Below are 21321 nucleotides of genomic sequence, written 5' to 3' on the forward strand. Positions count from 1 at the left end.
GGTCATGTAGCTAGCATGACCGCATGGAGCGTCGTTACCTTCCTGTAGAAGCAGTACCTATCAACCTACTCACATTTGCATGTTTTTAAACTCTTAGGTTGGCAGAAGCAGGGCCAAACAGCGGAAGCTCACTCTGCTCACTGGATTCGAACCGCCAACTTTTTGGTCAGCAAGTTTAACAGTTCAGCAGTTTAACCCATTGCGCCACCAAGGGGCTCAATGTAGACTCATATAATGTCAGACTCTGGAAGATCTTGGAGTTAAAATCAAGCTCACAACAATAAATTACTGGAGACAAGTAGTTTATTCCTTCTTTCCACAATCCTAAAAAGACAGTTCTAAAGTTTTCCCATTTAAAGGTAAAGCTTTCCCCTGACATTGAGTCTAGTTGTGTCCGATTCTGGGGGTTGGTGCTCATCTCCATTTCTAAGCTGAAGAGCTGATGTTGTCTGTAGACTCCTCCAAGATCATGACTGTATGGAGCGTCATTACCTTCCTATAGATGCAGTACCTATTGACCTACTCACATTTCCATGTTTATAAACTGTTCGGTTGGCAGAAGCTGGGCCAAACAGCGGAAGCTCACTCCGCTCACCGGATTTGAACCGCCAACCTTTTGGTCAGCAAGTTCAACAGTGCAGCAGTTTAACCCGCTGCGCCATCTGGGGCCCCAGTGTAGACTAATATAATGTCAGACTCTGGAAAATCTTAAAGAATTAACATCAAGCTCACAACAAGATAATGTTGGAGACAAGTGGTTTATTCTTTCCACAATCCTAAAAAGACAGTTCTAAAGTTTTCCTGCTCAAACCACCTGTATATATTAGTCCCAACTCCCATCCGCCCTCTAGTGGCCAAACACTGTGCCCACAGTCTGTTCACTGCAGTTTCAATTTCTAGGTTCTTGTGGGTTTTTTCGGGCTATATGGCCATGTTCTAGAGGCATTTTCTCCTGACGCTTCACCTGCATCTATGGCAAGCACAGATGCAGGTGAAGTGTCAGGAGAAAATGCCTCTAGAACATGGCCATATAGCCCGAAAAAACCCACAAGAACCTAGTGATTCCAACCATGAAAGCCTTCGACAATACAGTTTCAATTTCCTTCACAAAAACAGATGTCTTATTTACACTACCTTCCTCAACTGCACCCAGCCTCCCTCCCCCTTACCTCCCTTCTTTATGGCAGGGAACCGAAGCAGCCAGTCCCATGCTGATACTGTGATCCTGACATATAATCCAGTTCAAAGCAGATATTGTTGATTATCTGCTTTGATAATCTGGATTATATGGCAGTGTAGAAAGGGTTCTGCAGGGCTCAGGATACTGTATGGCTGGGCCTCGGATGCATCTGCATACAGACCTACTATACCCTATTAAGCCAACACAGGGCTGTAGTCCTATATTCAGGAATCAAGTTCCTTCTTCAGGGTAATTTTTGAACATGAAACACCATCATAAACAATACAAAGAAAAGAAATTTTACCAATTGTCATTTAATAATAAATCTCTCTAAAAGCATTTTTATATACAATATTGTTAGTTACAGGAGAAACCTTCACACATCTCATAAAGTTTCAACGCACAATAAAAAATTCCTTACATCACAATAAACTTCATTCGTCTTGAAGGTGCCACACAACTTTCACTTTTCTGTTAACTTACTCAGAAAAATACTGTTTACGATACATAAACTCAGTAGCAGCACATGTGAATGAAAGATGCTGGCTATCACCTGGCTAGTGACATTTGGCAGCATATGCCTTCATGATTGTTGTGCAAATATTAAAAGGGCTTCATTTTGAGGTTTAATGTGCAAAATATTGCTATTTGGAAAAGGCCTTCTATATCTCCTGTAATTTTTGTGTTAACTAAAAATATATACATAGCAGGAATTGCTCAACATGCATTTATGGGATGTACGCCAGTGAATCTTCTATATATGAGTCAAAATCTTCCAATATAAATGCACAGGTGAGCACTTTAGCCATGCACACTTGAGGTGCATATAAAGCAGGCATGGGCAAACTTTGGTCCTCCAGGTGTTTTGGACTTCAACTACCAGCTGTTAGGAATTGTGGGAGTTGAAGTCCTAAACACCTGGAGGACCGAAGTTTGCTCAAGCCTGATGTAGACCATCTTCAGCCCTCCCTCCAGGTCTTTTGGACTTCAACCCCCTCCCCCCCAGGGGTGAGAAGGGCAGGGTACAAATGCAGGAAATAAAAAATTAGCACAGACAACCCAGCAAGAGATGGCAAGGTCCCCACATCAGTATGTGCTACAACACAAGGGACAAGGTCTGGCATTGAATGTAAGATGTTCAAGAAGAGGTTCCCTGGTAGCTTTCCAGTAGGGTCTTCAGGTGCTGAATTTCTTCAGCCAGGAGCTGGTTTTCCTGAAGCAGCCGTTGACACTGAGGGTGCGTGGAAAGATTGTGTCAGCAAAGTATTCTGCCATTTCACAAGGTTGTGTATAACTAGCTTGGTTTTCTCACCAAGCAGGCTATGAACCAATGCGAAACCTCCAACATGGGAAGTGGAACCAATCAAAAATCCAATGTGTGGTCCAAGATCTTGACTGTCTTTCCCTTGCTTACAAGAGGCCGAGCCCAAATACAGTACAATAGTAAAAACAATAACAACAGCAAAATAACTCAAAATACAAAGCAATGACATTAACAACACACAATGACGCAATTAAAATCAATGGCAGGGCTAAATGTAATAATTAAAATTAAAAAGTGCTGGGCGTGACCAGATGGAGTGTTTGGAGGGGGGTGGGCATGCAGATATCCTAGATCTCTGATAAAGTGCGTTGGGATATAATGCTAGGAGTTTCCTTATTCTGGGAAGGCACACTGGAACAACCACATTTTCAAGCTCTTCCTAAAGATTGCTAGCGACGGGGCCTGCCTGATGTCCTTAGGGAGAGTTCCAGAGTCGAGGGAAACCAGCTGATTTGGCGACCCCTCGGAAACCCCTTTGCAACCCCCCCCCCCCCAGGGGTCCTTACCCCCAGGTTGAGAAACGCTGCTCTAAGCTGAGCAAAAATATACCAGGAGTTCTGCATCATGCACTTATTTCTGAACATATATTTTTCTGTTTATATTGGGTTTTTTTTCTCATTATTTGAAGGAGATTCCACCTGAATATTAGCAAGAACTTCCTGGCTGTAAGAGCGGTTCAGCAGTGGAACTCTATGCCTCGGAGTATGGTGGAACCTCCTTCCTTCAAAGCTTTTAAAGAGAGGCTGTCTGGCCATCTGTCAGGGGTACTTTGTTTTCCTGCTTCTTGGCAGGGGGTTGGACTGGATGGCCCATGTGGACTCTTCCAACTCTATTATTCTATGATTCTATAAAGTTGCCATGATAAATTCTTCCTGGTCTTACCTGCAAGCAAGATGCATGCCCTGGAGCATCCCTGGGAATCTGTCCCACTGGCATCAAAGCTCCACCTGTACGTCTCCCATCCAGGTCTGAAATCAACATATGTCATTTCTCAGCTTTGGTCCCAACAAATGGAGACCCACAGCCTGGATTTGTGCTGCACAAAAGATGCTATATGCTTGACACTACTACCCAACATCTCAGGTGCTTAATTCATATTCACAAGCTGTACGCCCTGATGTCATGAAACACATCAGTTGATCCTAGCCATTTATTTTGCTCACCTCCATATTTTGCATTCCTTGTGTGACTTTGGCCATTGGAAAATAACCACTAGCTTAGTTTGAAATGCTGCCTGGTGAGGAGTACCTCTGTAAAGAAATCCTGCTGTGGAAATTGGGGGGTGGGTATGCTATTGACAGATTAATTTCTGGTTTGATCTACACCATGCAGTGCGCCACAATATTCAATGGTCTTCCTATTCTCTTTGAAAGATTATTTAGACTGTTGCTTCCCTCTGCTGGTGATAAGTCACCTCTGCACCAGAAAATAAAGCCTCTCAAATGGCTATTTTCTAGGCCAGAATACATTTCAATTCCTAGCAAAGCTGACTAATGTAATCCAGAAAGAAATAAGGCACTCTGATGTGGCGCTGGAGGAACAACCTTGTCTGGAGAGGACTTAGCTCTCAAAGTTAAAGAACCGCTGCAATAAAGTGGATTAGAAAGGAGCACTACAGAGCATTTAATATCCCACTATTTGTCAACATTGTCTCTGCTTTTAATACTTGCTTCCCCAGTCATCATCATATAACTTGGAGCCAGAATTATGATTCTATGCCGCAGTTAAAGACTTCTAACCTCACCTGCACTTTGAGACAAACTCTTAGCTATGGGTTGCTTCCGGTTTGATTCCGTCTTCAGTTCTTTCTCTTTGGGAGGTTTCTGGACTCCCATCTTGCTTGTCTTGGGGCCTCCAGCTAGTAAAACAGAAGCATATGTTGTTGTTTTTTTGTGTGTGTTTTTCTTAAAAGCTCTAACATTTTGTTTTGCATCCAGTACATGGCCGATGAAAGTACAGTGCTCTGAACTAGACATATAATGAGGACATATTGGTTCCTAGGGATACCAAGGTGCTTGTTTATAGAGCTATTGTCCTCACAACCCTGCTATATGCCTGTGAGACGTGGACTGTCTACAGACGTCACATGCAACTCCTGGAACGATTCCATCAGCGCTGCCTCCAGAAAATCCTGCAAATCTCTTGGGAAGACAAGCAGACAAACATCAGCGTGCTGGAAGAAGCAGACCACCAGCATTGAAGCGATGGTCCTCCGCCATCAACTCCATTGGACCGGCCACGTTGTCCAGATGCCCGACCACTGTCTCCCAAAGCAGTTGCTCTACTCTGAACTCAAGAATGGAAAACGGAATGTTGGTGGATAGGAAGAGATTTAAAGATGGGCTCAAAGCCAACCTTAAAAACTCTGGCATAGACACTGAGAACTGGGAAACCCTGGCCCTTGAGCGCTCCAGCTGGAGGTCAGCTGTGACCAGCAGTGCTGCAGAATTTGAAGAGCTACGAATGGAGGGCGAAAGGGAGAAGCGTGCCAAGAGGAAGGCGTGTCAAGCCAACCCCGACCGAGACCGCCTTCCACCTGGAAACCAATGCCCTCACTGCGGAAGAAGATGCAGAGCAAGAATAGGGCTCCACAGCCACATACGGACCCACAAGAACACTGCAAGACACTCACCCTCGGAAAACAAGGGATCTCATATGTACAACCAAATCTGATTGTACATATGTTTAATGTATACTGAATTTTGACTCTTTTGTGAATTTTTTGCTTATCTTTATTTTTTCCTTTTGTTCATAGTTTATGTTTTCTACATACACTATGTGTTCTGTCGCCGCTGGGCCTATAGCTAGTTGACTTTAGATATAGGATGTGTAACCTTTACCCAGCGGGAAGCCAGGGACCCTAGGAAAAGTTCTCAGAGGCTTCCTTTACAGAAGGAATCTTCAAGTGGCTTAAAAGGTACAACAAAGTCTTTTATTAATGAATCAAACAGAAATTGTAGAGCTTTCTTGATAAGGTATCAGCTCTCTCGGACTTGTCCGCATAACTTTCTTCAAAGGAAAATTCCCCTTTTTAACTTCTCCCAAGGCTAACTAAAATCCAACCCCCGCTGGTGTGGGCTCCTCTGCCAGGCCGAACTGCTTCTCGAAACACTGAGAGGACCTACCAGACAGGCAATGGATGTTCTTTAGAGTTGGCTGTCTTCCTGGAAACTCCCAAGGCTGTAAAAAGGAATCCCTGGAGTTCTTCGGAGACCCTTAAAGCTGTGGGAATGCTTCCCTGGTGTTCTTTCCCTGGAGCTCTTAAAGGTTGAAGCCTTTGTACAGGGAAGTAAACACATCCTATACATTGGCTAACCTTTCTGTGACTGAAAATAGGCCCCTTCCCTCCAAAAGGCAAAAAGGGGGCGGGACCAGGGATCCTAACTATAACTGGCAGGTGGCTTACCCTATAAATGCATATTATAACAGGAAACCCCCTGCTGCAAAATCCCAAGCATGGGTTTGCACACAAACATATAAACACAGCAAATAAATCTGTAGCTCCTGGAACAACTGTTCCAGAACACTATGAAACAATAAAAAAAATTAAAAAAGGGAAAACGAGGGATCGCCTAAGCAACTATTGGTTCCTACTTGTAATACTGATCGAGGCTGCTCTGAGTCTCCTTTATGGAGAAAAAAAGTGGGGTACAAATAAACATAAACATAATAATAGGTCACTGCACTTACCAAGAGCTTAGGTAAAGCCCTTGAAAACTCCACCCAGTTCTTTCCTCCTTCCCACCCTCTGATACGTAGGCCCTTTACTCTCTTTCCTCAACCTGCTCCTACATGCAGCCTAGTCTTGCCACTTGACAAAGACTTGGCTACTAAAGAAGAGGTCTTGATGTACAACCTGAGCTATCGCTTAAATAAAAGCAGCTTATGGAGAAGCGTGATATTCTTTTTGTAGTTTAGGTCTCACGCTTTTGTCACAAGGAGTCTAAATTGGATCCAGCTTGGAGGAAGTTCAGAGAAGGGCAATGAGGACAATAACACGACTAGAGAACAACACATATAAGTTGATAACACTCTCTAAATGCCTTAAATACAAAGAGAAGGGTGCAGGCTTGCCCTCTGTTGCCTCCTGGGATAAAACCAGGTTTAGTGGTTTTAGACAGATTTTGATCGAACAGTACAAGGATCTTCTTGACAGCAAGAGTGGTTCAGCAATGGAACCAATTGCCTAGAGAAGTGGAGGGTCTTCACTTCTGGATGTTTTCAGAAAGGGAGTGGACTGGACAACAACTTGCTGGTGATGGTTTAACTGGAGATCCTGCACTGAGCAGGGATGTGGGGCCCATTCCAATTCTGTTTCCAGCCCAAACCCACCCACAAGTTCAGCCAGCTAACCTGCAGGAACCGGGAGCTTGGTTCTGGAAGGCTTGTTCTCCTCCTGAAGCTTTGGAACCTGATGGGCCACTGAACTACCCAACGGAGGCTTTCTGGCAAGATGTGAATGCAGCTGAGCCGACAGGGCAGATTTCTTCTCCTGGGGCACTTCTGCTAAACCAGTCTTCATTCCAGAAGGTAGTTGCTTCTGTTAAGCAAAAGAACCAAGCATTAAACAACTTTGAAGTAGAAGAGTGCATCTACTCAGCAAACATCCTTTGAGAGGGTTGCCTTATGGCAAAATCAACTGAAACATCTATCGGGAACAACAAACACTTCAGTGAGATTTTGAAGGGTGATTTTGCTCCCTTTAAATATATTATTTAAGTATCCTATCTACCCAGGTGTCTGCAAACGCTGCCTACCTACTTTTTATTATTATTATTAGGAGTGCTTCTACCCTGCCCTTCTCAACCCCCTAGGGGGGACTCAGGGCGGCTTACAAAAGGCACAATTCGATGCTCAACAATTCACAAAATACAATATACAATTTACAGTATAACGACGGCAGTTAAAACAGTCAAATTAAAACAACAGCAGCAATAAAATCATCTTGCGGTCAACGTTCGTCAATTCATAAATCAATAATCCATCCAGCATTGTCATTCTCCTTTCCTACTCTGGTCGTCATTGTCTTTTATGCATCTGCCAGCTTATCCAAAGGTTTGGTCCCATATCCAGGTCTTTAGCTTCCTTCTGAAAGATGGTGATGACCTAATTTCCCCGGGGAGCGCATTCCACAGGCGAGGGGCCACCACTGAGAAGGCTGTGTCCCTCGTCCCCGCCACTCTCACTTGTGACTGGAGGGGTTTGTGGGTGACTGCCCTGGGAATCAGGGAGTTGTAGTTCACCCTTATCCAGAGAGCACTGAACCCAAACAACAATGGATCTGGACCAAACTTGGCACACAGCACCAAAGTGGCCAACTCTGCATACTGGCAGAGTTTGGGCGTGATTGCCCTGGGAATCTGGGAGTTGTAATTGTCTCTTATCTAGATATCACTGAACCCAGCTAATATTGGATCTCGACCAAATTTGGCACACAGACCCAACATGGCCAACTTTGAATAATGGCAGGGTTTGGGAAGGATTGGCCCACAATTCTGGGAATTGTAGTTCACCCACATCCTTATCCCATTTTCTAATGGGAGCATTAAAAAAAAAAGGGAAAGATTGGCTTTTTCTAATACATAGCATTACACAATATTAAACTGATATTACCAAACTTCGCAAAACAAATAATGCTTTTCTCAAATAACCCAGCAACCACCGGGTCCCCAAGCTAGTATGGAATAAAGAACACAACTTTAAGTAATGGCAGGGTTTGGGAATGACTGACCCACAATTCCAGAAATTGTAGTTCACCCACATCCTTATGCATTTCCTAATGGGAGCATTCATTAAAAACAAAAAAAGACTGTTTTTTTAAAAAATAAATAGCATTACACATTACCAAACTGATATTACCAAACTTCACAAAACAAACAATGCCTTCTCAAATAACCCGGGCACCGCCGGGTCCCCAAGCTAGTGTGTGTATGTATGTATGTGTGTGTGTGTGTGTGTGTGTGTGTGTGTATATATATATATATATATATATATATATATATGCTCTTGTGGTGGCTGTATGAAGAAAAATAATGAGAAGTGAGGGGTTACCTGTCTGAGAAGGAAAGTAGAATCTTTGGTAGAAGAGAAAACGACAGATGGCATAAAGGACAGGAGGCTGAAGGGACCTAATCTTGTGTCAATATTTGAATAGGCCAGGAGCTATTTGTGGAAGGTCAAAAATGTTGGGGCCAAGTACAAAGTTAATGATTATTAACCCAGGGAGAAGCGAACATCTGAAGATATGGTATAACAGCGCCACCTCCTGTCTGGTTGATGTAAATAGCAGGCAATTAAATACACCTTTTAAATGGAGCAATTGAAAAAACTAATATATTATGAATGTATTGTGAATGTATTATGGGGGAAATTAAGGAGAATTAATAATGAAAATGCTTGTTTTGGATAAATTGAAGAGATATATATGAAGACATATGTATGAAGAGAAATATATGAAATGATGATTCATTCTAAAGATTATGTAAGTCCTCTGGGAATGTAGTCAGCTGATGGAAGGGAAAATAGTGGATCTTGCCAACAAATGTTCTTGGCTGCGATTCCTCGAGGACAAACGGATGTTGATTAGATTGTGTAAATGTCAGGATTTTTCTGCGCATGTGTAACCCTGAGAATCATGCTATAAATGCTGGAGCAAATCTGACTTCCAGTGTGTGTCAGATATTGTATTCTGAACACCCAATCAGGCCTGATTGAATAAAAAGCCTGGAATCTGTTGCTGTCTCCCTTCTCTTCCTTCCTGATTGCATTCATCTGATCCTGGGTAACAAACCTGCTGCTACAAATGGGGGCTCGTCCGGGATCTGAATCAACAGTGAAGGAACAGAAACGAAGTCTTTTGAGGACTTGATTGCCACCACTCAGCGGGCCAGGTAAGACGACGATCAGAAGGGGCGAAACGGGTACCCATTGAAAGAAACGACCCGGCTGATCCTCGCCTTCCCTGCCCTTTAGACTGGGGTATATTGAGACTGGGGTATATTGATTCCACGGCACAGGTAAAGGAAAAGGCTAGCCTTAAAGGAACAGGAAAAGGAGGTACATGGGAAGTACCTGGGGAATATTTCACTGTGTGATTACTGCAGAAATCAAGTGAAAACCCCTCGAGTGACGTTTTCGCACAGAAATCGCACTCACAGGTTAAAGGAACACACTTTCAAGGGAAAGTGATAAGGTTGTTTTGTGTGTGTATTTTGGTTTATGAAATATTGTGTTGTTGCTTCTTTGCTTCTGTATTTTCCATTCTTTATGCTTTCTGTGCTTAATACTTTGTTTTAAAAAGAAAAAAAAGGAGAAAAATATAGAAAATGGGTGGTATACCAAGTAAAAAGTCTTTAACTGCTCTTGAATGCATGGTGGAGAATTTCTCAAAATTTAAGGAATTAACTCAAACACCAGGATGTAATAGCCCCCAGAAATTGAGATCTCTTTGTGAACTAGACTGGGTGCAATTTAATACCGGGTGGCCAGGTGAAGGAAGTTATGATTTAAAAGATATCAGAACAGTTGTGAGAATAACAGCAGAGGTTCATCCGGATCAATTTCCATATGCAGAGGCATGGGAAAATGCTATCATTACACAGCCCGCATGGTTAAAGAAATGTCAAAATGAAGAATGTGCTGTTTTTGTAGCTTTAACTAATTTGAAAAAGCCTCAGGCAGATAAAAAGAAAAGAAGATTTGGAATTTTTCCTTGTCCTGAGGAAGAAGTGAGTAACCCTCCTCCTTATGTTCCTATGTACCCACAGTTAAAAGCCATTGACAATAAAAGGGCAACTTTGGTTCCTCAGGCAACTTCTTTAACCACACCAAAAGCTTCTGATACCTCTCCTGGGGAATCTAAAAAGTCACCTTTAATAGATCTAGCATCTGCAAGCAGATGGCTTCAGAATATAACAGAAGAATTTTTGCGAGATAGTCCCATAGCTGGAAGAACTAGAAGCCATAGTAATCCAAACCCAAAGATTGCTTTTCAATTGCCTTTAAGATCAATGGTCCAATATGTACAAGAGATAGATAACAAAGGAGAATTAACCCTAACTCCAAAAACCACTTACCAGCATGTGCCTTTTACCACTTCAGATTTGTTAAATTGGAAGTCTAATAATCCTCCTTACACTGAAAACCCTCAGCCACTTATAAATTTGTGTGAAACAATAATGGCTAGCCACCAGCCAGATTGGGCAGATTGCCAACAGCTATTGCAGGCTCTCTTCACATCTGAAGAGCGAAGAAGAATCCTTAATCAAGGAACCCAACTAGCACAGATATATGCTGCTGAAAAGACAAGTTATAATCCCGTTGAATGGGCTGCAGGGGCATTTCCTTTGACAAATCCAAACTGGGATCCTAATATAAGCCGAGAGATGGAATATATAGTCAGATACAGGGAATTTTTAATGGAAGCTTTGAAGAAGGGACCCCAAAAGGTGATCAACCTCAAGAAGATACAGGAAGTAATGCAAGGAAAAGATGAAAGTCCAGGTGCTTATTTAGAGAGATTATTGGAAGCTTACCGAAAGTATAGTCCCTATGATCCTGAATCAAAAGATGGATCTGCATTATTAAATACTTCATTTGTTACTCAATCAGCCCCAGACATCCGTAGAAAGTTGCAGAAGCAAGATGGGTTTGCAGGGATGAATCTGTCCCAGTTAATTGAAATAGCTACCAAAGTATTCATCCATAGGGACGAAGCAGAAAAAAGAGAGAGAAAGAAAATAAGAGAGGAGGATCATAAGATTTTTTTGAACCTTCTAGATGAAAGAGATAAATTGAAAGAATCTGAAAGTGGAAACAGAAGGAAAAGAGGAATGTGGCAGAAGGAAAGAAGAGGAGGACGAGGGATGCCCCTGGGAAGACACCAGTGTGCCATTTGTCGTCAAGAAGGTCATTGGAAGAACGAGTGCCCATCTGCTCAAGGAACGGTAGGAATACAAAGGGGAATGCCATCCCAGAGAGGACATTGGAGAGGAAGAGGCCGGGGAGGAGGCCACCAAGGGGGATATGCTAACCTGGTTCCTGGGGCTAGATATGGAGAAAAAAGAGAAGAAGAATTTGTTGGGATGGTTGGATTAGGAGAAGACTGGACGGAATAGGACAGACCGGCCCCCTTATGCCTAGGCCCGGGGGAGCCACTGGTCAAAATGAATGTTGAGGGCCAGGAAATGACTTTTCTAGTAGATACGGGAGCTGACCACTCTGTGGTAACCAAGCCAGTGGCCCCTGAAAATGGACTAGAACTTAATGTGGTTGGAGCCACCGGTCAAAGACAAAGTTATCCTATGTTACAAAGCAGAAAATGTGATTTAGCAAACCAACAAGTGATGCATGAATTCTTATATATACCTGAATGCCCAATCTCTTTATTAGGAAGAGATTTGCTTTGCAAAATGAGAGCAATATTAGCATTTGAAGACAATGGGACAATGGAAATGACTGTTAGAAAGGGACTTTATACTTTGATTTGTCCTATGTCAGAGGAATGGAGAATATTTACTGTTTGTGAGGAAAGTACTGAAGAATGGAAGAGATATGGAGTTCCAGGTGTATGGGCAGAAGACAATCCACCTGGCTTGGCCCGGTGTGTTCCACCTGTACAGATAGAAGTAAAACCAGGGATGGGACCTGTGGCTATTCGACAATATCCCATACCTCGAAAAGCTGTAGAAGGGATCAATTTGCATCTGAGCAAGTTACTTGAATATGGGATCCTAAGAGAATGTAGGTCTCCTTGGAACACCCCTCTTTTACCATTACAAAAGCCAGGAACACAAGACTTTCGTCCGGTGCAGGATTTAAGAGCTATAAATCAAGTTACAGTGACCATACATCCTGTAGTGCCCAATCCATATGTACTTTTAAGTTTAATACCAGCAGCTGCTACCCATTTTACAGTCCTGGATTTGAAAGATGCATTTTTTTGTATACGCCTTGAAACCAATAGTCAGCCCATTTTTGCTTTTCAATGGGAAAACCCTACAACCGGAGCAAAAGTCCAATATACTTGGACTCGTTTGCCTCAAGGTTTTAAGAACAGCCCGACGATATTTGGAACTGCATTGGCTCAGGATTTACAAGGGTTCCCATCTGACCCTAAAAATAGGGTGCTTTTACAATATGTGGATGATCTTCTTTTGGCAGCCACGTCACAAGAAGAGTGTTACAGGGCGACTAAGGAACTATTACATCTACTTTATGAAAAAGGATACAAGGTTTCTAAAAAGAAGGCCCAGCTGTGTAAAACTGATGTCAAATATTTGGGTTTTCGTGTGTCACAAGGAAAGAGACAATTAGAAATTGAAAGGAAACAAGCAGTTTGTGCCATCCCCACCCCCACCAGTAGGCGTCAAGTGCGAGAATTCTTGGGGAGTGCGGGGTTTTGCAGAATTTGGATACCGAACTTTGCTATCATGGCAAGACCTCTTTATGAAGCTACAAAGGGGGGTGAAAAGGAACCATTTAATTGGACCCCCGAATGCGCCCAAGCATTTGCCCAGTTAAAACAAGCTCTGGTGCAAGCACCTGCATTGGGCCTGCCAGATTTGGAGAAGCCATTTACCCTTTATGTTGGTGAACGAGATGGAATAGCAGTGGGGGTGCTTACCCAGCTACTAGGAACATGGGCAAGACCAGTAGCCTACTTGTCCAAACAAATAGACAAGGTAGCAAAGGGTTGGCCATCTTGTCTGCGTGCTGTAGCTGCTACGGCCTTGCTGACTCAAGAAGCTGATAAGTTGACTTTAGGACAAGAATTGGTAGTTATGGTTCCTCACTCAGTAACAGCTATTATGGAATATAGAGGACATTATTGGTTCACAAATAGCCGTATGTTGAAATATCAGACCTTGTTATGTGAGAACCCTCGAATCAAGTTACAGGTTTGCAGTACATTAAATCCTGCTTCACTCCTGCCTATTGAAGGAGAATTACTTCAACATAATTGTTTGGAAACTATGGATGAGATATATTCCAGTAGGCCTGACCTAAAAGATCAACCTTGGCCTAAGGCGGATGCTACTCTTTTTACAGATGGAAGCAGTTTTGTTGAAAATGGACAAAGGTATGCTGGATATGCTGTAGTAACTGCAACCACTGTGTGGGAAGCAGAACCACTTCCTCTAAACACCTCAGCTCAAAAGGCAGAACTGATAGCCCTAATTAGAGCTCTTGAATTGTCAGAAGGAAAAACAGTCAACATTTATACAGATTCAAAATATGCATTTACTACTCTGCATGCACATGGAGCTTTATATAAAGAAAAGGGTCTATTAAATTCTGCTGGGAAAGAAATACGACATAGTGAGACCATTCTGAGATTGTTAGATGCTGTCTGGATTCCTGCTAAAGTAGCAGTGATGCATTGTAAAGGACATCAATATGGCGAGGATCCTGTGACCTTTGGAAACCGATATGCTGACACTACCGCAAAGGCCGCGGCCCGGAAGGGACGAGGACAAGAGCCGGTCATGGCCCCTTTGCAGGTAAGAGACTGGTTAAGGAAAGATGACTTGTTATATACTCCAGAGGAAGAACAATGGGCCCAGCGTGAGAAAGCTGTAAGGAAAAATGGATGGTTGGTGTTGCCTGACCAGAGGCTGTTTGTACCCAGACAGATAGCTTGGGAAATGATTAAGGAGGCACACCAGGAAACCCATATGGGAAAAACAGCTTTGGCCTCACTAATGGGACGACAACTTTACATAAATGGGCTCACTGCCCTAACAGGAATAGCCTCAGCCAGATGTCATATTTGTGCTGAAAATAACCCCAGAACAGGACCACTGCCACCTCCAGGGGTTCAATATCAAGGAAATACACCTTTTGAATCTTTAGTAGTAGATTTCACTGAAATGCCAAAGTGTGGGCCTCATAAGTATTTGCTTGTGTTTGTATGTACTCATTCTGGATGGCCTGAAGCATATCCAACTAGAACTGAAAAGGCGGCTGAAGTGTCAAGGGCACTTCTTAGAGACATCATCCCAAGATATGGGATTCCTTTGCACATTGGTTCAGATAATGGACCAGCTTTTGTATCAGAAGTCTTACAGTCCTTGGTCCAACTATTGGGGACGAAATGGAAGTTGCATTGTGCATATCGACCTCAGAGCTCAGGAAAAGTAGAAAGGATGAATCAAACTCTAAAAGGAAAATTATCAAAAATGTGTCAAGAGACTCGCTTGCCATGGACTAGGTTACTGCCTATAGCCTTGCTCCATATTAGATGTACTCCTACTAAGTTTTTGGGCCTGTCCCCGTTTGAACTTATGTATGGAAGACCTCCCCTTGGATTGAGGCATCTTCAAGGAGATATTAATCAATTGGGACAGCAAGCATTAAAAAGGGATGTTCAAGCATTAGGGCTAGCCATAGCCCAACTTCAACAATACACTGAAGAACTAAGACCACCTTGGCCAGCTACTCCTTTACACTCCTTCCGCCCGGGGGACTCAGTGCTGATTAAGGATTGGAGACTAGAACCGTTAAGACCAAAATGGAAAGGGCCTTTTACTGTCTTGCTTTCAACTCCCACAGCTGTCAAAGTGGAAGGAATCAAAGCCTGGATCCATTACACCAGAATAAAAAAGGCACCACCTGAGTGGACTGCGACTCCTGAACAGAAAGATCTCCTGAGACTTCATACCGTCAAACCAACAGCGCCATGAGACCCAGAAAGAGGACTACGGCTCTGGTTTTGACCACATACCTGGAAGCTGGTCAAATAAATCAGACAGAAGATTGAGGAGCACTGTGGAAGTGCCGACGTGTATGGGACATTCTTCAATAATTGTGATAAATGATTCTGTTTGATTGTGTTAAAATTATTGTTATTCTTTTCTTGCTTTAAAATAAGGATCTGACATCCTGAGTTTGCGATGCTACTGTGGAACATTCGCTCGCAAAAAGGGGGGAATGTGGTGGCTGTATGAAGAAAAATAATGAGAAGTGAGGGGTTACCTGTCTGAGAAGGAAAGTAGAATCTTTGGTAGAAGAGAAAACGACAGATGGCATAAAGGACAGGAGGCTGAAGGGACCTAATCTTGTGTCAATATTTGAATAGGCCAGGAGCTATTTGTGGAAGGTCAAAAATGTTGGGGCCAAGTACAAAGTTAATGATTATTAACCCAGGGAGAAGCGAACATCTGAAGATATGGTATAACAGCGCCACCTCCTGTCTGGTTGATGTAAATAGCAGGCAATTAAATACACCTTTTAAATGGAGCAATTGAAAAAACTAATATATTATGAATGTATTGTGAATGTATTATGGGGGAAATTAAGGAGAATTAATAAGGAAAATGCTTGTTTTGGATAAATTGAAGAGATATATATGAAGACATATGTATGAAGAGAAATATATGAAATGATGATTCATTCTAAAGATTATGTAAGTCCTCTGGGAATGTAGTCAGCTGATGGAAGGGAAAATAGTGGATCTTGCCAACAAATGTTCTTGGCTGCGATTCCTCGAGGACAAACGGATGTTGATTAGATTGTGTAAATGTCAGGATTTTTCTGCGCATGTGTAACCCTGAGAATCATGCTATAAATGCTGGAGCAAATCTGACTTCCAGTGTGTGTCAGATATTGTATTCTGAACACCCAATCAGGCCTGATTGAATAAAAAGCCTGGAATCTGTTGCTGTCTCCCTTCTCTTCCTTCCTGATTGCATTCATCTGATCCTGGGTAACAAACCTGCTGCTACACTCTGTGCATAATGAGTACCTTAAAAACAAAAGAATCAATGAACGAAAGCACACCAAATTTGGCAACAAAATGTCTCACAACACAAGGAGTGACCATCACTCAAAAAATTATGATTTTGTCATTTGAGAGTTGTAGTTTCTGGGATTTATAGTTCACCTACAATCAAAGAGCATTCTGAACTCCACTAATGATGGAATTGAAGCAAACTTGGCACACAGAAGTCCCATGACCAACAGAAAATACTGGAAGGGTTTGGTGGGCATTGACCTTGAGTTTGGGAGTTGTAATTCACCTACATCTAGAGAGAACTGTGGTCTCAAACAATGATGGATCTGGACCAAACTTGGCACAAGCACTCAATACGCCCAAATATGAACACAGATGGTGTTTGGGGGAAATAGACCTTGATATTTGGGAGTTGTAGTCACTGGGATTCACAGTTCACTTACAATCAAAGAGCGTTCTGAACCCCATGAACGACAGAATTGGGGCAAACTTCCCACACAGAACCCCCCTGACCAATGGAAAATACTTAAGGCCATCCAGTACAACTCCCTTCATCAGGGCAAGAAAACATAATCAAAGTCCTCCTGACAAAGAGCCATCCAGCCATAGAGAGAGAGAGATAGATAGATAATTATTCACACACAAAGATATAGTGTCATAGATGTTACTAACAGGAGCGGGACGCAGGAAGCATACAACGCCCTTGTTGTACCGGCTCCATTGGCTGCCGATTTGCTACCGGGCTCAATTCAAGGTGCTGGCATTGGCCTATAAAGCCCTTGGTTCCGGCCCAAGATACCTATCTGACCGCATCTTGGCCTACGAGCCCACGAGGACTTTGAGATCGTCCGGGGAGGCCCTGCTCTCGATCCCGCCTGCCCCACAGGCACGCCTGGCGGGGACGAGAGACAGGGCCTTCTCGGTGGTGGCTCCTCGGCTGTGGAACACCCTTCCCGTGGACATCAGACTGGCTCCTTCCCTGATGATATTCCGCAGGAAATTAAAGACATGGCTGTTCAAGAAGGCGTTCGAACAAGAAGTGCAATAATTGGTAGTGACGACAGGAATGGAACAACGGAAAATGATACTGGATTGTGGTTTAACGATGAGGCGATGCGAATGGCTTTTTGTATTATTGATATTGATTTTGTTGATGTTATTGATGATGATGTTTTTGTTATTGCTAGATTGATTTTAGATTGTGTCTTGTAATTTGCACCCTGTCCTCTCTATGTTGTACACCGCTGTGAGTCGCCCCCGGGCTGAGAACAGCGGGATATAAGCACAGTAAATAAATAATAAATAATAGATTTGAAAGAGACCCTTAAAGAAGGACAATGATATGTTGCATGTTCCAGAGTAGGCAAACCAGACCATCTCCACATCAACACTGACAAAGAAACAGCAAGAAATACGGTTTACCCACAAGCATAAAAACATTACATATATTAGAAACCAACACTTTCTCATTTCTTTATTTCCCAGATCAACAGACTGGGTCACAGCAATGCGTGGCAGGGGACAGCTAGTAATAAATAAATATATACTTCAACCAGAGAAGTCAGTCATAGCAGAGCACCTGATGAACCAGCCTGGACACAGCATATTATTTCAGAATACAGAAATGCTGGACCACACCAACAACCACCATGTCAGAGTACACAGAGAAGACATTGAAATCCACAAGCATGTGGACAATTTCAACAGAAAGGAGGAAACCATGAAAATGAACAAAATCTGGCTACCAGTATTAAAAAACTCTAAAATTACAACAGCAAAATAACAGAGAGGAAACAACCAGGCACATCTTAACACCTCTCAATAGAACATTTTCCCAGGCTCAGCCAGGCCTTCAAATGTTAATGAAGGTGGTCAGCTGAAACATTCACACCTAGCTTCAGCAGAGAAGAGCTCTTTGCCCCACCCCAGCCATTCCACAGATATATAAACCCATTTTCCTATTTCCAACAGACCTCACTACCTCTGAGGATGCTTGCCATAGATGCAGGTGAAACGTCAGGAGAAATGCCTCTAGAACATGGCCCTACAGCCCAAAAAAACCTTGTTGTTGTTCATTCGTTCAATCGTCTCAGACTCTTCGTGACCTCATGGACTAGCTCATGCCAGAGCTCCCTGTCGGCCGTTACTACCCCCAGCTCCCTCAAGGTCAGTCCAGTCACTTCAAGGATGCCATCCATCCATCTTGCCCTTGGTCGGCCCCTCTTCCTTTTGCCTTCCACTTTCCCCAGCATCATTGTCTTCTCTAGGCTTTGCTGTCTCCTCATGATGTGGCCAAAGTACTTCAACTTTGTCTCTACTCTCCTTCCCTCCAGTGAGCAGTCGGGCTTTATTTCCTGGAGGATGGACTGGTTGGATCTTCTCGCAGTCCAAGGCACTCTCAGAACTTTCCTCCAACACCACAGCTCAAAAGCATCTCTCTTCCTTCGCTCAGCTTTCCCTAAGGTCCAGCTCTCACATCCGTAGGTGACTACGGGGAATACCATGGCTTTGACTAGGCGGATCTTTGTTGCCAGTCTGATGTCTCTACTCTTTACTATTTTATCGAGACTGGACATTGCTCTCCTCCCAAGAAGGAAGCGTCTCCTGATTTCCTGGCCACAGTCTGCATCTGCAGTAATCTTTGCACCTAGAAATACAAAGTCTGTCACGGCCTCCACATTTTCTCCCTCTATTTCCCAGTTGTCAATCATTCTTGTTGCCATAATCTTGGTTTTTTTTTGTTGTTTAGCTGCAACCTGGCTTTTGTGCTTTCTTCTTTCACCTTGATTAGAAGGCTCCTCAGCTCCTCCTCGCTTTTGGCATCAAAGTGGTGTCATCTGCATATCTGAGGTTGTTAATGTTTCTCCCACCAATTTTCACCCCAGCTTTGCATTCATCCAGCCCCGCACATCCTCGCATGATGTGTTCTGCATACACGTTAAAAAGGTTGGGTGAGAGTATTACTAGGGGACAGCTAGTAATAAATAAATATAAGCTCCATCCTTTCCCTTCTCACCTTGCCCAGGTTGGGCCTGGCGACTCCGGCGGCTTCCTTCTCCTTGGGCTTTCCTCCTGAGGCCTTCCCTGGGGCGCCTTTCCCTCGGAGGGCTGTTTTCTTCGGTGCTGGGCAGCCTGGAGACCTACTTCCGGGGGAGAGGCGCCTCTTCTTCGTGCTCGCCCCCCCCTGGGAGCATCCTCCTTCTTCCGAGAGGAGGCCTCTCCCAATCCCCGCCCTCGCGTTCATCTCTTCCCCCAGCGGGGCCGGCGTGGAGGTGACCAGGGGCGCGGCCTCCTCTTCGAAAGTGCGGTAGAGCCCAGAGGAGCGGGCCGAAGCCTCGCCGCAGATTGAGTAAGTAGCCTCCAAGGCCGAGGCATTATTCCCTTCGCAGCAAAAGGTGCGGTTGGGGCTCGAGGGAGGAGGCGGCGGCGCCGGCGTCTGCGTGAAGGTCTCGTTCAGGATTGAGTCAGTCCACAGCGGCGTCAGCGTCTCGGCCTCAATAGTGGACGGAAGCCGGAGAGGCCCAAAAGGCGGAGGAGTAGGCCTCGCCGCTTCCGCCACCCTCAGAGCCAGCGCCTCGCACTCCTCGGAGAAGACGCTCCGGTACTGGAGGCTCGGAGTCGCCGGGAAAAACGACCCCGAAGGAGGAGGAGAAGGAGAAGGGTTTGGGCCTTGCAACGCCTCCCTCGCCGGACTCTCCATTTTCCCTCAATGCGACGGTTTCCCTCAGTCACGCTTTTTGCTTCACCCGCTTCGGTCTCATTGGTCCGACCTGGGCCAATGAGACCGAAGCGGGTGAAGCGAAAGCGTTTCTAAGGGAAACCCTGAGGAAGCTCCTCCTTTCCTCCCCCTCCACTGAGAGAAATGGTACGACCCAATCTATCGCCCTTATGGCTAGGCTCGTTCTCTTCCTCTTATGGGACATTCCATTTCTCGGCTGGGGGGGCAGCGGCAGTGTTTAATATTTTCTCCCCCTTCCCTCCCCCCAACTGAGAGAAATGGTATGACCCAATCCATCGCCCTTATGGCTAGGCTCGTTCTCTTCCTCTTATGGGACATTCCATTTGTCGACTGGGGGGGGGGGGGCGACTGCAGTGTTTAATATTTTCTCCAAAGTTCAGTGTAATGTACTGTTGGTCATGGGGATTTTGTGTGGAAAGTTTGGCCCAATTCTATCATGGGGTGGTGGGGGTGGTTCAGAATGCTCTTTTATTGTAGGTAAAGGTAAAGGTAGTCCCCTGACATTAAGTCCAGTCATGTCTGACTCTGGGGTGTGGTGCTCATCTCCATTTCTAAGCCAAAGAGCCAGCGTTGTCCGTAGACACCTCCAAGGTCATGTGGCCAGCATGACTGCATGGAGCGCTGTTACCTTCCCGCTGGAGCGGTACCTATTGATCTACTCACATTTGCATGTTTTCGAACTGCTAGGTTGGCAGAAGCTAGGGCTGACAGCGGAAGCTCACGCCGCTCCCCGGAATCGAACCTGCGACCTTCCGATCAACAAGCTCAGCAGCTCAGCGCTTTAATCCACTGCGCCACCGGGGGCTCCTTCTTTTATTGTAGGTGAACTATAAATCCCAGCAACTACAACTCCCAAATGTCAAGGTCTCTTTTCCCCTAACTCCACTAGGGTGCACATTAGGGCATATTGAGTATTTCTGCCAATGTATTGTCGAAGGCTTTCATGGCCTGGGGGGGGGGGGGGGGGGAGGGGGAAGTCTTTAATATTTTCTCCAAAGTTCAATGTATTGTCGAAGGCTTTCATGGCCGGAATCACTGGGTTGTAGATTTTTTCGGGCTATATGGCCATATTCTAGAGGCATTCTCTCCTGACTTTTAGAAAAATAAATTAAAATCATGGTTCTGGGACCAGGTCTTTGGAGAATAGATGTATGCAGCTTTTTAGAAGAACAAGGACTGGAACAGAGACTCGAATGATGAGATTGTTTTATGGTTTTAATGACTGTTTTGATGCTTGGTGATGTATGGTTTTAATATGATTTATGTCTAATGTGTGGTTTTACTATTGTAAGGCATTGTATTTTGCCATTTCTAGGTGTAAACTGCTTTGAGTTCCCCTAGGGCAG

At 44.1% G+C, this 21321-nt stretch overlaps 1 protein-coding gene and 1 long non-coding RNA gene across 2 annotated transcripts; one reads left to right on the forward strand and one right to left on the reverse strand.

Moving 5' to 3' along the window:
- Positions 1-1474: 1474 nt before the first annotated feature.
- Positions 1475-20022, reverse strand: LOC132763180 (uncharacterized). Its single transcript, XM_067471625.1, has 5 exons — positions 19253-20022; positions 6858-7044; positions 4249-4362; positions 3387-3472; positions 1475-2411 (listed from the first exon to the last, which is right to left on the reverse strand). Exons 1-5 carry the CDS (start codon positions 19934-19936, stop codon positions 2319-2321), a joined length of 1164 nt encoding a protein of 387 aa, XP_067327726.1. The 5' UTR covers positions 19937-20022; the 3' UTR covers positions 1475-2318.
- Positions 10713-16161, forward strand: LOC137097633 (uncharacterized). Its single transcript, XR_010910316.1, has 2 exons — positions 10713-14005; positions 15057-16161. It is a non-coding gene; the product is annotated as an uncharacterized lncRNA (long non-coding RNA).
- Positions 20023-21321: the final 1299 nt, after the last annotated feature.

Source organism: Anolis sagrei, chromosome 10 (assembly GCF_037176765.1).
Source record: "Anolis sagrei isolate rAnoSag1 chromosome 10, rAnoSag1.mat, whole genome shotgun sequence".
In the NCBI taxonomy this organism is placed as follows: Eukaryota; Metazoa; Chordata; class Lepidosauria; order Squamata; family Dactyloidae; genus Anolis; species Anolis sagrei.

Coding starts and splice junctions, on each gene's coding strand:
- LOC132763180 (XM_067471625.1), bottom strand. CDS start 19,936: ATGGAGAGTCCGGCGAGGGAGGCGTTGCAAGGCCCAAACCCTTCTCCT. Junction 7,045..19,252: donor CCAGGCCCAACCTGGGCAAG/GTGAGAAGGGAA, acceptor TTTGCTTAACAG/AAGCAACTACCTTCTGGAAT. Junction 4,363..6,857: donor CAAGCTCCCGGTTCCTGCAG/GTTAGCTGGCTG, acceptor CTGTTTTACTAG/CTGGAGGCCCCAAGACAAGC.